General features: G+C 48.9%; 1 protein-coding gene across 4 annotated transcripts in view; it reads left to right on the top strand.

Annotated features, from left to right (window-relative positions):
* Positions 1-12468, top strand: part of LOC115111146 (protein RUFY3) — a 105230-nt gene that overhangs the window by 49170 nt on the left and 43592 nt on the right. For all 4 annotated transcript variants that reach the window (XM_065011308.1, XM_065011306.1, XM_065011309.1 and 1 more), the window contains one exon: positions 7560-7727. In XM_065011308.1, coding sequence (XP_064867380.1) covers positions 7560-7727 — 168 coding nt within the window. The remainder of the gene's footprint in view (positions 1-7559; positions 7728-12468) is intronic.

The following is a 12468-nucleotide window of genomic DNA, read 5'->3' as shown; positions in this document are numbered from 1 at the left end:
CATCCATCCTGTATTAACCCCTCCATCCATCCATCCATCCTGTATTAAACCCATCCCTCCATCCATCCATCCTGTATTAACCCATCCATCCATCCATCCTGTATTAACCCATCCATCCATCCATCCTGTATTAACCCATCCCTCCCTCCATCCATCCATCCATCCTGTATTAACCATCCATCCATCCATCCATCCTGTATTAACCCATCCATCCATCCTCCATCCAACATCCTGTATTAACCCATCCATCCATCCTCCCTCCATCCATCCATCCTGTATTAACCCATCCATCCATCCATCCATCCCTCCATCCTGTATTAACCCATCCCTCCCTCCATCCATCCATCCTGTATTAACCCCTCCATCCATACATCCTGTATTAACCCATCCATCCATCCTGTATTAACCCCTCCATCCATCCATCCCTCCATCCTGTATTAACCCATCCCTCCCTCCATCCTGTATTAACCCATCCCTCCATCCTGTATTAACCCATCCCTCCATCCCTCCCTCCATCCTGTATTAACCCATCCATCCATCCATCCTGTATTAACCCCTCCCTCCCTCCATCCATCCTGTATTAACCCATCCATCCATCCATCCATCCTGTATTAACCCCATCCCTCCATCCATCCATCCATCCTGTATTAACCCACCCCTCCATCCTGTATTATCCATCCATCCCTCCATCCATCCATCCATCCTGTATTAACCCATCCCTCCATCCATCCTGTATTAACCCATCCCTCCATCCATCCATCCATCCATCCTGTATTAACCCATCCCTCCCTCCATCCTGTATTAACCCATCCATCCATCCATCCTGTATTAACCCCTCCATCCATCCTGTATTAACCCATCCATCCATCCTGTATTAACCCATCCCTCCATCCATCCTGTATTAACCCATCCCTCCATCCATCCTGTATTAACCCATCCATCCATCCATCCATCCTGTATTAACCCATCCCTCCATCCATCCTGTATTAACCCATCCCTCCCTCCATCCATCCATCCATCCATCCTGTATTAACCCATCCCTCCCTCCATCCATCCATCCATCCATCATCATCCTCCATCATCTGTATTAACCCATCCATCCATCCATCCATCCATCCATCCATCCTGTATTATCCATCCATCCATCCATCCATCCATCCATCCTGTATTAACCCATCCATCCATCCATCCTAATATTAATCCATCCATCCATCCATCCATCCATCCATCCTGTATTAACCCCCATCCATCCATCCATCCTGTATTCCATCCATCCATCCTGTATTAACCCATCCCATCCATCCTCCATCCTGTATTAACTCCATCCATCTCCATCCATCCTGTATTAACCCATCCCTCCATCCATCCATCCTGTATTAACCCTCCATCCATCCTGTATTAACTCCTCCATCCATCCATCCATCCATCCATCCTGTATTAACCCATCCATCCATCCCTCCATCGTCCATCCTGTATTAACCCATCCATCCATCCATCCTGTATTAACCCCTCCCTCCATCCATCCTGTATTAACCCATCCATCCATCCATCCATCCATCCTGTATTAACCCCTCCCTCCCTCCATCCATCCTGTATTAACCCATCCCTCCATCCTGTATTAACCCCTCCCTCCATCCATCCATCCATCCTGTATTAACCCATCCCTCCATCCATCCTGTATTAACCCATCCTCCATCCATCCATCCATCCATCCATCCTGTATTAACCCATCCATCCATCCATCCATCCTGTATTAACCCATCCCTCCATCCATCCTGTATTAACCCATCCCTCCATCCATCCTGTATTAACCCATCCATCCATCCATCCATCCTGTATTAACCCATCCCTCCATCCATCCTGTATTAACCCATCCCTCCCTCCATCCATCCATCCATCCATCCTGTATTAACCCATCCCTCCCTCCATCCATCCATCCATCCATCCTGTATTAACCCATCCCTCCATCCATCCTGTATTAACCCATCCCTCCATCCATCCTGTATTAACCCATCCCTCCCTCCATCCATCCATCCATCCATCCTGTATGAACCCCATCCATCCATCCATCCATCCTGTATTAACCCATCCCTCCATCCATCCTGTATTAACCCATCCCTCCATCCATCCATCCATCCTGTATTAACCCATCCATCCATCCTGTATTAACCCATCCCTCCCTCCATCCTGTATTAACCCATCCCTCCCTCCATCCTATATTAACCCATCCCTCCATCCCTCCCTCCATCCTGTATTAACCCATCCCTCCATCCCTCCCTCCATCCTGTATTAACCCATCCCTCCATCCTGTATTAACCCCTCCATCCATCCATCCCTCCATCCTGTATTAACCCATCCCTCCATCCCTCCCTCCATCCTGTATTAACCCATCCATCCATCCATCCTGTATTAACCCTTCCCTCCATCCATCCTGTATTAACCCATCCATCCATCCATCCATCCTGTATTAACCCCTCCCTCCCTCCCTCCATCCTGATTTTAACCCATCCCTCCATCCTGTATTAACCCATCCCTCCATCCATCCATCCATCCTGTATTAACCCATCCATCCATCCTGTATTAACCCATCCCTCCCTCCATCCTGTATTAACCCATCCCTCCCTCCATCCTGTATTAACCCATCCCTCCATCCCTCCCTCCATCCTGTATTAACCCATCCCTCCATCCCTCCCTCCATCCTGTATTAACCCATCCCTCCATCCCTCCCTCCATCCTGTATTAACCCATCCCTCCATCCTGTATTAACCCCTCCATCCATCCATCCCTCCATCCTGTATTAACCCATCCCTCCATCCCTCCCTCCATCCTGTATTAACCCATCCATCCATCCATCCTGTATTAACCCTTCCCTCCCTCCATCCATCCTGTATTAACCCATCCATCCATCCATCCATCCTGTATTAACCCCTCCCTCCCTCCCTCCATCCTGTATTAACCCATCCCTCCATCCTGTATTAACCCCTCCCTCCATCCATCCATCCATCCTGTATTAACCCATCCCTCCATCCATCCTGTATTAACCATCCCTCCATCCATCCATCCATCCATCCATCCTGTATTAACCCATCCCTCCCTCCATCCTGTATTAACCCATCCATCCATCCATCCATCCTGTATTAACCCATCCATCCATCCATCCATCCTGTATTAACCCATCCATCCATCCATCCATCCTGTATTAACCCATCCATCCATCCATCCATCCTGTATTAACCCATCCCTCCATCCATCCTGTATTAACCCATCCATCCATCCATCCTGTATTAACCCATCCCTCCATCCATCCTGTATTAACCCATCCCTCCATCCCTCCCTCCATCCTGTATTAACCCATCCATCCATCCATCCTGTATTAACCCTTCCCTCCATCCATCCTGTATTAACCCATCCATCCATCCATCCATCCTGTATTAACCTCCATCCCTCCCTCCATCCTGTATTAATCCCTCCATCCCCCCATCCATCCATCCTGTATTAATAACCCATCCCTCCATCTCCATCCATCCATCCATCCATCCTGTATTAACCCATCCCTCCATCCATCCTGTATTAACCAATCCCTCCATCCATCCATCCATCCATCCATCCTGTATTAATCCATCCATCCATCCATCCATCCTGTATTAACCCATCCATCCATCCATCCATCCATCCTGTATTAACCCATCCATCCATCCATCCATCCTGTATTAACCCATCCCTCCATCCATCCTGTATTAACCCATCCATCCATCCATCCTGTATTAACCCATCCCTCCATCCATCCATCCATCCATCCATCTTGTATTAACCCATCCCTCCATCCATCCATCCATCCATCCTGTATTAACCCATCCCTCCATCCATCCTGTATTAACCCATCCCTCCATCCATCCTGTATTAACCCATCCCTCCATCCATCCATCCATCCTGTATTAACCCATCCCTCCCTCCATCCTGTATTAACCCATCCATCCATCCATCCATCCTGTATTAACCCATCCCTCCATCCCTCCCTCCATCCTGTATTAACCCATCCCTCCATCCTGTATTAACCCATCCCTCCATCCATCCCTCCATCCTGTATTAACCCATCCCTCCATCCTGTATTAACCCATCCATCCATCCATCCTGTATTAACCCATCCATCCATCCATCCATCCTGTATTAACCCATCCCTCCATCCCTCCCTCCATCCTGTATTAACCCATCCATCCATCCTGTATTAACCCCTCCCTCCATCCATCCTGTATTAACCCATCCCTCCATCCTGTATTAACCCATCCCTCCATCCATCCATCCATCCATCCATCCTGTATTAACCCATCCCTCCATCCATCCTGTATTAACCCATCCCTCCCTCCTGTATTAACCCATCCATCCCTCCTGTATTAACCCATCCATCCCTCCTGTATTAACCCATCCATCCATCCTGTATTAACCCATCCAACCCTCCTGTATTAACCCATCCCTCCTGTATTAACCCATCCCTCCCTCCTGTATTAACCCATCCATCCCTCCTGTATTAACCCATCCATCCCTCCTGTATTAACCCATCCATCCATCCTGTATTAACCCATCCATCCCTCCTGTATTAACCCATCCATCCTGTATTAACCCATCCATCCCTCCTGTATTAACCCATCCATCCATCCTGTATTAACCCATCCATCCCTCCTGTATTAACCCATCCCTCCTGTATTAACCCATCCCTCCTGTATTAACCCATCCCTCCTGTATTAACCCATCCATCCTGTATTACCCCATCCCTCCTGTATTAACCCATCCCTCCATCCATCCATCCATCCTGTATTAACCCATCCATCCTGTATTAACCCATCCATCCTGTATTAACCCATCCCTCCCTCCCTCCATCCGTCCTGTATTAACCCCTCCATCCATCCATCCTGTATTAACCCCTCCATCCATCCATCCTGTATTAACCCATCCCTCCTGTATTAACCCATCCCTCCCTCCCTCCATCCATCCTGTATTAACCCCTCCATCCATCCATCCTGTTTTAACCCATCCCTCCCTCCCTCCATCCATCCTGTATTAACCCCTCCCTCCCTCCATCCATCCTGTATTAACCCATCCCTCCATCCATCCTGTATTAACCCATCCCTCCATCCATCCTGTATTAACCCATCCATCCCTCCATCCTGTATTAACCCATCCCTCCCTCCATCCATCCATCCATCCTGTATTAACCCCTCCATCCATACATCCTGTATTAACCCATCCATCCATCCTGTATTAACCCCTCCATCCATCCATCCTGTATTAACCCCTCCATCCCTCCATCCTGTATTAACCCACCCCTCCATCCATCCATCCCTCCATCCTGTATTAACCCATCCCTCCCTCCATCCATCCATCCTGTATTAACCCCTCCATCCATACATCCTGTATTAACCCATCCATCCATCCTGTATTAACCCCTCCATCCATCCATCCCTCCATCCTGTATTAACCCATCCCTCCATCCTGTATTAACCCATCCCTCCATCCTGTATTAACCCATCCCTCCATCCCTCCCTCCATCCTGTATTAACCCATCCCTCCATCCTGTATTAACCCATCCCTCCATCCCTCCCTCCATCCTGTATTAACCCATCCCTCCATCCTGTATTAACCCCTCCATCCATCCATCCCTCCATCCTCCATAACCCATCCTCCATCCCTCCCTCCATCCTGTATTAACCCCTCCATCCATCCATCCATCCATCCTGTATTAACCCCTCCCTCCCTCCATCCATCCTGTATTAACCCATCCATCCATCCTGTATTAACCCCTCCCTCCCTCCCTCCATCCTGTATTAACCCATCCCTCCATCCTGTATTAACCCATCCCTCCATCCTGTATTAACCCCTCCCTCCATCCATCCATCCATCCTGTATTAACCCATCCCTCCATCCATCCTGTATTAACCCATCCATCCATCCATCCATCCTGTATTAACCCCTCCCTCCATCCATCCTGTATTAACCCATCCATCCATCCATCCATCCTGTATTAACCCATCCCTCCATCCATCCTGTATTAACCCATCCCTCCATCCATCCTGTATTAACCCATCCCTCCATCCATCCTGTATTAACCCATCCATCCATCCATCCATCCTGTATTAACCCATCCCTCCATCCATCCTGTATTAACCCATCCCTCCCTCCATCCATCCATCCATCCATCCTGTATTAACCCATCCCTCCCTCCCTCCCTCCATCCATCCATCCATCCATCCTGTATTAACCCCTCCCTCCATCCATCCTGTATTAACCCATCCATCCATCCATCCATCCTGTATTAACCCATCCCTCCATCCATCCTGTATCCATCCTCCATCCATCCATCCATCCTGTATTAACCCATCCATCCATCCATCCTGTATTAACCCCTCCATCCATCCATTCTGTATTAACCCCTCCATCCATCCATCCTGTATTAACCCATCCATTCCTCCATCCATCCTGTATTAACCCATCCCTCCATCCATCCTGTATTAACCCATCCCTCCCATCCATCCATCCATCCTGTATTAACCCATCCCTCCCTCCATCCATCCATCCTGTATTAATCCATCCATCCCTCCATCCTGTATTAACCCATCCATCCATCCATCCATCCATCCTGTATTAACCCCTCCCTCCATCCATCCTGTATTAACCCATCCATCCATCCATCCATCCTGTATTAACCCATCCCTCCATCCATCCTGTATTAACCCATCCCTCCATCCATCCTCCATATCCTGTATTAACCCATCCATCCATCCATCCATCCTGTATTAACCCATCCCTCCATCCATCCTGTATCCTGTATTAACCCATCCCATCCATCCATCCATCCATCCTGTATTAACCAACCCATCCCTCCATCCATCCTGTATTAACCCATCCCTCCATCCATCCTGTATTAACCCATCCCTCCCTCCATCCTGTATCAACCCATCCCTCCCTCCCTCCATCCATCCTGTATTAACCCATCCATCCATCCATCCTGTATTAACCCATCCCTCCCTCCCTCCATCCATCCTGTATTAACCCATCCCTCCCTCCATCCATCCATCCTGTATTAACCCATCCCTCCCTCCATCCATCCATCCTGTATTAACCCATCCCTCCCTCCATCCATCCATCCTGTATTAACCCATCCCTCCTCCATCCATCCATCCTGTATTAACCCATCCCTCCATCCATCCATCCTGTATTAACCCATCCCTCCCTCCATCCATCCATCCTGTATTAACCCATCCCTCCATCCATCCATCCATCCATCCATCCTGTATTAACCCATCCCTCCATCCATCCTGTATTAACCCACCCCTCCATCCATCCTGTATTAACCCATCCCTCCCTCCATCCTGTATTAACCCATCCCTCCCTCCATCCATCCATCCATCCATCCTGTATTAACCCATCCATCCATCCATCCATCCATCCTGTATTAATCTCTCTCTCGTGTGTCTCTCTCTCTCTTGTCTCTCTCTCTTGTGTCTCTTTTGTCTCTCTCTCTCTCGTGTGTCTGTCTCTCTCGCTCTCACTGTCTCCGTCTCTAGGATGTAGAGAAGGAGTTGGAGGTTCAGATTGGTATGAAGCAGGAGATGGAGCTGTCTATGAAGATGTTAGAGACGGATATGTGTGAGAAACAGGATGCTCTGGTTGAGCTACGACAACAGCTAGAAGACCTCAGGTCCCTCAACCAGCAGCTAGCGCAGAAGTCCCAGGTAGGCCTAGAAACACACTGTGTTTGTCATAGTCACCAGTGACTGGACTCCTCTGCCCCTCCAGTATCAAATCAAATCAAACTTTATTTGTCACATACACATGGTTAGCAGATGTTAGTGCGAGTGTAGCGAAATGCTTGTGCTTCTAGTTCCGACAATGCAGTAATAATCAACAAGTAATCTAGCTAACAATTCCAAAACTACTACCTTATAGACACAAGTGTAAGGGGATAAAGAATATGTACATAAAGATATATGAATGAGTGATGGTACAGAGCGGCATAGGCAAGATACAGTAGATGGTATTGAGTGCAGTATATTCATATGAGATGAGTAATGTAGGGTATGTAAACAAAGTGGCATAGTTAAAGTGGCTAGTGATACATGTATTACATAAAGATGCAGTAGATGATATAGAGTACAGTATATACGTATACATATGAGATGAATAATGTAGGGTATGTAAACATTATATTAGGTAGCATTGTTTAAAGTGGCTAGTGATATATTTTACATCAATTCCCATTATTAAAGTGGCTGGAGTTGAGTCAGTGTGTTGGCAGCAGCCACTCAATGTTAGTGGTTGCTGTTTAACAGTCTGATGGCCTTGAGATAGAAGCTGTTTTTCAGTCTCTCGGTCCCAGCTTTGATGCACCTGTACTGACCTCGCCTTCTGGATGATAGCGGGGTGAACAGGCAGTGGCTCGGGTGGTTGCTGTCCTTGATGATCTGTATGGCCTTCCTGTGACATCGGGTGGTGTAGGTGTCCTGGAGGGCAGGTAGTTTGCCCCCGGTGATGCGTTGTGCAGACCTCACTACCCTCTGGAGAGCCTTACGGTTGTGGGCGGAGCAGTTGCCGTACCAGGCGGTGATAAAGCCCGACAGGATGCTCTCGATTGTGCATCTGTACAAGTTTGTGAGTGCTTTTGGTGACAAGCCAAATTTCTTCAGCCTCCTGAGGTTGAAGAGGCGCTGCTGCGCCTTCTTCACGATGCTGTCTGTGTGGGTGGACCAATTCAGTTTGTCTGTGATGTGTACGCCGAGGAACTTAAAACTTGCTACCCTCTCCACTACTGTTCCATCGATGTGGATAGGGGGGTGTTCCCTCTGCTGTTTCCTGAAGTCCACAATCATCTCCTTACTTTTGTTGACGTTGAGTGCGAGGTTATTTTCCTGACACCACACTCCGAGGGCCCTCACCTCCTCCCTCCTCAAGCCTACCACTGTTGTGTCGTCCTCAAACTGTGTTAAATGCCGAGCTGTAGTCGATGAACAGCATTCTCACGTAGGTATTCCTCTTGTCCAGATGGGTTAGGGCAGTGTGCAGCGTGGTTGAGATTGCATCGTCTGTGGACCTATTTGGGCGGTAAGCAAATTGGACTGGGTCTAGGGTGTCAGGTAGGGTGGAGGTGATATGGTCCTTGACGAGTCTCTCAAAACACTTCATGATGACGGAAGTGAGTGCTACGGGGCGGTAGTCGTTTAGCTCAGTTACCTTAGCTTTCTTGGGAACAGGAACAATGGTGGCCCTCTTGAAGCATGTGGGAACAGCAGACTGGTATAGGGATTGATTGAATATGTCCGTAAACACACCGGCCAGCTGGTCTGCGCATGCTCTGAGGGCGCGGCTGGGGATGCCGTCTGGGCCTGCAGCCTTGCGAGGGTTAACACGTTTAAATGTTTTCCTCACCTCGGCTGCAGTGAAGGAGAGACCGCATGTTTTAGTTGCGGGCCGTGTCAGTGGCACTGTGTTGTCCTCAAAGCGGGCATTAAAGTTATTTAGTCTGCCTGGGAGCAAGACATCCTGGTCCGTGACTGGGCTGGTTTTCTACTTGTAGTCCGTGATTGACTGTAGACCCTGCCACATGCCTCTTGTGTCTGAGCCGTTGAATTGAGATTCTACTTTGTCTCTATACTGACGCTTAGCTTGTTTGATTGCCTTGCGGAGGGAATAGTTACACTGTTTGTATTCGGTCATGTTTCCAGTCACCTTGCCCTGATTAAAAGCAGTGGTTCGCGCTTTCAGTTTCACGCGAATGCTGCCAGTATCATAGTGACTTGACTCCTCTACCCCTCCAGTATCATAGTGACTTGACTCCTCTACCCCTCCAGTATCATAGTGACTTGACTCCTCTACCCCTCTAGTATCATAGTGACTTGACTCCTCTACCCCTCCAGTATCATAGTGACTTGACCCCTCTACCCCTCCAGTATCATAGTGACTTGACTCCTCTACCCCTCCAGTATCATAGTGACTTGACTCTTCTACCCCTCCAGTATCAGTGACTTGACTCCTCTGCCCCTCCAGTATCATAGTGACTTGACCCCTCTACCCCTCCAGTATCATAGTGACTTGACTCCTCTGTCCCTCCAGTATCATAGTGACTTGACCCCTCTACCCCTCCAGTATCATAGTGACTTGACCCCTCTACCCCTCCAGTATCATAGTGACTTGACTCCTCTACCCCTCCAGTATCATAGTGACTTGACCCCTCTACGCCTCCAGTATCAGTGACTTGACCCCTCTTCCCCTCCAGTATCATAGTGACTTGACTCCTCTGTCCCTCCAGTATCATAGTGACTTGACTCCTCTACCCCTCCAGTATCAGACTTGACCCCTCTATCCCTCCAGTATCATAGTGACTTGACCCCTCTACCCCTCCAGTATCATAGTGACTTGACCCCTCTACCCCTCCAGTATCATAGTGACTTGACTCCTCTGCCCCTCCAGTATCATAGTGACTTGACCCCTCTACCCCTCCAGTATCATAGTGACTTGACTCCTCTGCCCCTCCAGTATCATAGTGACTTGACTCCTCTACCCCTCCTGTATCAGACTTGACACCTCTACCCCTCCAGTATCATAGTGACTTGACTCCTCTGCCCCTCCAGTATCATAGTGACTTGACTCCTCTACCCCTCCAGTATCATAGTGACTTGACTCCTCTATCCCTCCAGTATCATAGTGACTTGACTCCTCTACCCCTCCAGTATCAGACTTGACCCCTCTATCCCTTGTGTATCATAGTGACTTGACCCCTCTACCCCTCCAGTATCATAGTGACTTGACGCCTCTACCCCTCTAGTATCATAGTGACTTGACTCCTCTAACCCTCCAGTATCATAGTGACTTGACTCCTCTATCCCTCCAGTATCATAGTGACTTGACCCCTCTACCCCTCCAGTATCAGTGACTTGACCCCTCTACCCCTCCAGTATCATAGTGACTTGACCCCTCTACCCCTCCAGTATCATAGTGACTTGACTCCTCTATCCCTCCAGTATCATAGTGACTTGACCCCTCTATCCCTCCAGTATCAGTGACTTGACCCCTCTACCCCTCCAGTATCATAGTGTGACTCCAGTATGACCCCTCTACCCCTCCAGTATCATAGTGACTTGACTCCTCTACCCTCCAGTATCATAGTGACTTGACCCCTCTACCCCTCCAGTATCATAGTGACTTGACGCCTCTACCCCTCTAGTATCATAGTGACTTGACTCCTCTAACCCTCCAGTATCATAGTGACTTGACCCCTCTACCCCTCCAGTATCAGTGACTTGACTCCTCTAACCCTCCAGTATCATAGTGACTTGACCCCTCTACCCCTCCAGTATCATAGTGACTTGACCCCTCTACCCCTCCAGTATCTACCCTCTACCCCTCCAGTATCATAGTGACTTGACCCCTCTACCCCTCCAGTATCATAGTGACTTGACTCCTCTACCCCTCCAGTATCATAGTGACTTGACCCCTCTACCCCTCCAGTATCATAGTGACTTGACCCCTCTACCCCTCCAGTATCATAGTGACTTGACCCCTCTACCCCTCCAGTATCATAGTGACTTGACCCTCTACCCCTCCAGTATCATAGTGACTTGACCCCTCTACCCCTCCAGTATCATAGTGACTTGACCCTCTACCCTCCAGTATCTACCCCTCCAGTATCATAGTGACTTGACCCCTCTACCCCTCCAGTATCATAGTGACTTGACCCCTCTGCCCCTCCAGTATCATAGTGACTTGACTCCTCTGCCCCTCCAGTATCATAGTGACTTGACCCCTCTATCCCTCCAGTATCATAGTGACTTGACCCCTCAGCCCTCCAGTATCACAGTGACTTGACCCCTCTATCCCTCCAGTATCATAGTGACTTGACCCCTCTACCCCTCCAGTATCATAGTGACTTGACCCTCCCTCTCATAGTGACTTGACCCCCTCCAGTATCATAGTGACTTGACTCCTCTACCCCTCCAGTATCAGTGACTTGACCCTCTGCCCCTCCAGTATCATAGTGACTTGACTCCTCTACCCCTCCAGTATCATAGTGACTTGACCCTCTACCCCTCCCCTCCAGTATCATAGTGACTTGACTCCTCTACCCCTCCAGTATCATAGTGACTTGACTCCTCTACCCCTCCAGTATCATAGTGACTTGACCCTCTACCCCTCCAGTATCATAGTGACTTGACCCCTCTACCCCTCCAGTATCATAGTGACTTGACTCCTCTACTTGACTCCCCCTCCAGTATCATAGTGACTTGACTCCTCTGCCCCCCTCCAGTATCATCCAGTGACTTGACTCCTCTGCCCCTCCAGTATCATAGTGACTTGACTCCTCTACCCCTCCAGTATCATAGTGACTTGACTCCTCTACCCCTCCAGTATCATAGTGACTTGACTCCTCTACCCCTCCAGTATCATAGTGACTTGACTCCTCTACCCCTCCAGTATCATAGT

This window comes from Oncorhynchus nerka, linkage group LG27 (genome assembly GCF_034236695.1).
Source record: "Oncorhynchus nerka isolate Pitt River linkage group LG27, Oner_Uvic_2.0, whole genome shotgun sequence".
Taxonomy (NCBI): Eukaryota; Metazoa; Chordata; class Actinopteri; order Salmoniformes; family Salmonidae; genus Oncorhynchus; species Oncorhynchus nerka.
Note: the sequence above shows the minus strand (reverse complement) of the source record. Positions and strands in the feature narration are given on the sequence as shown.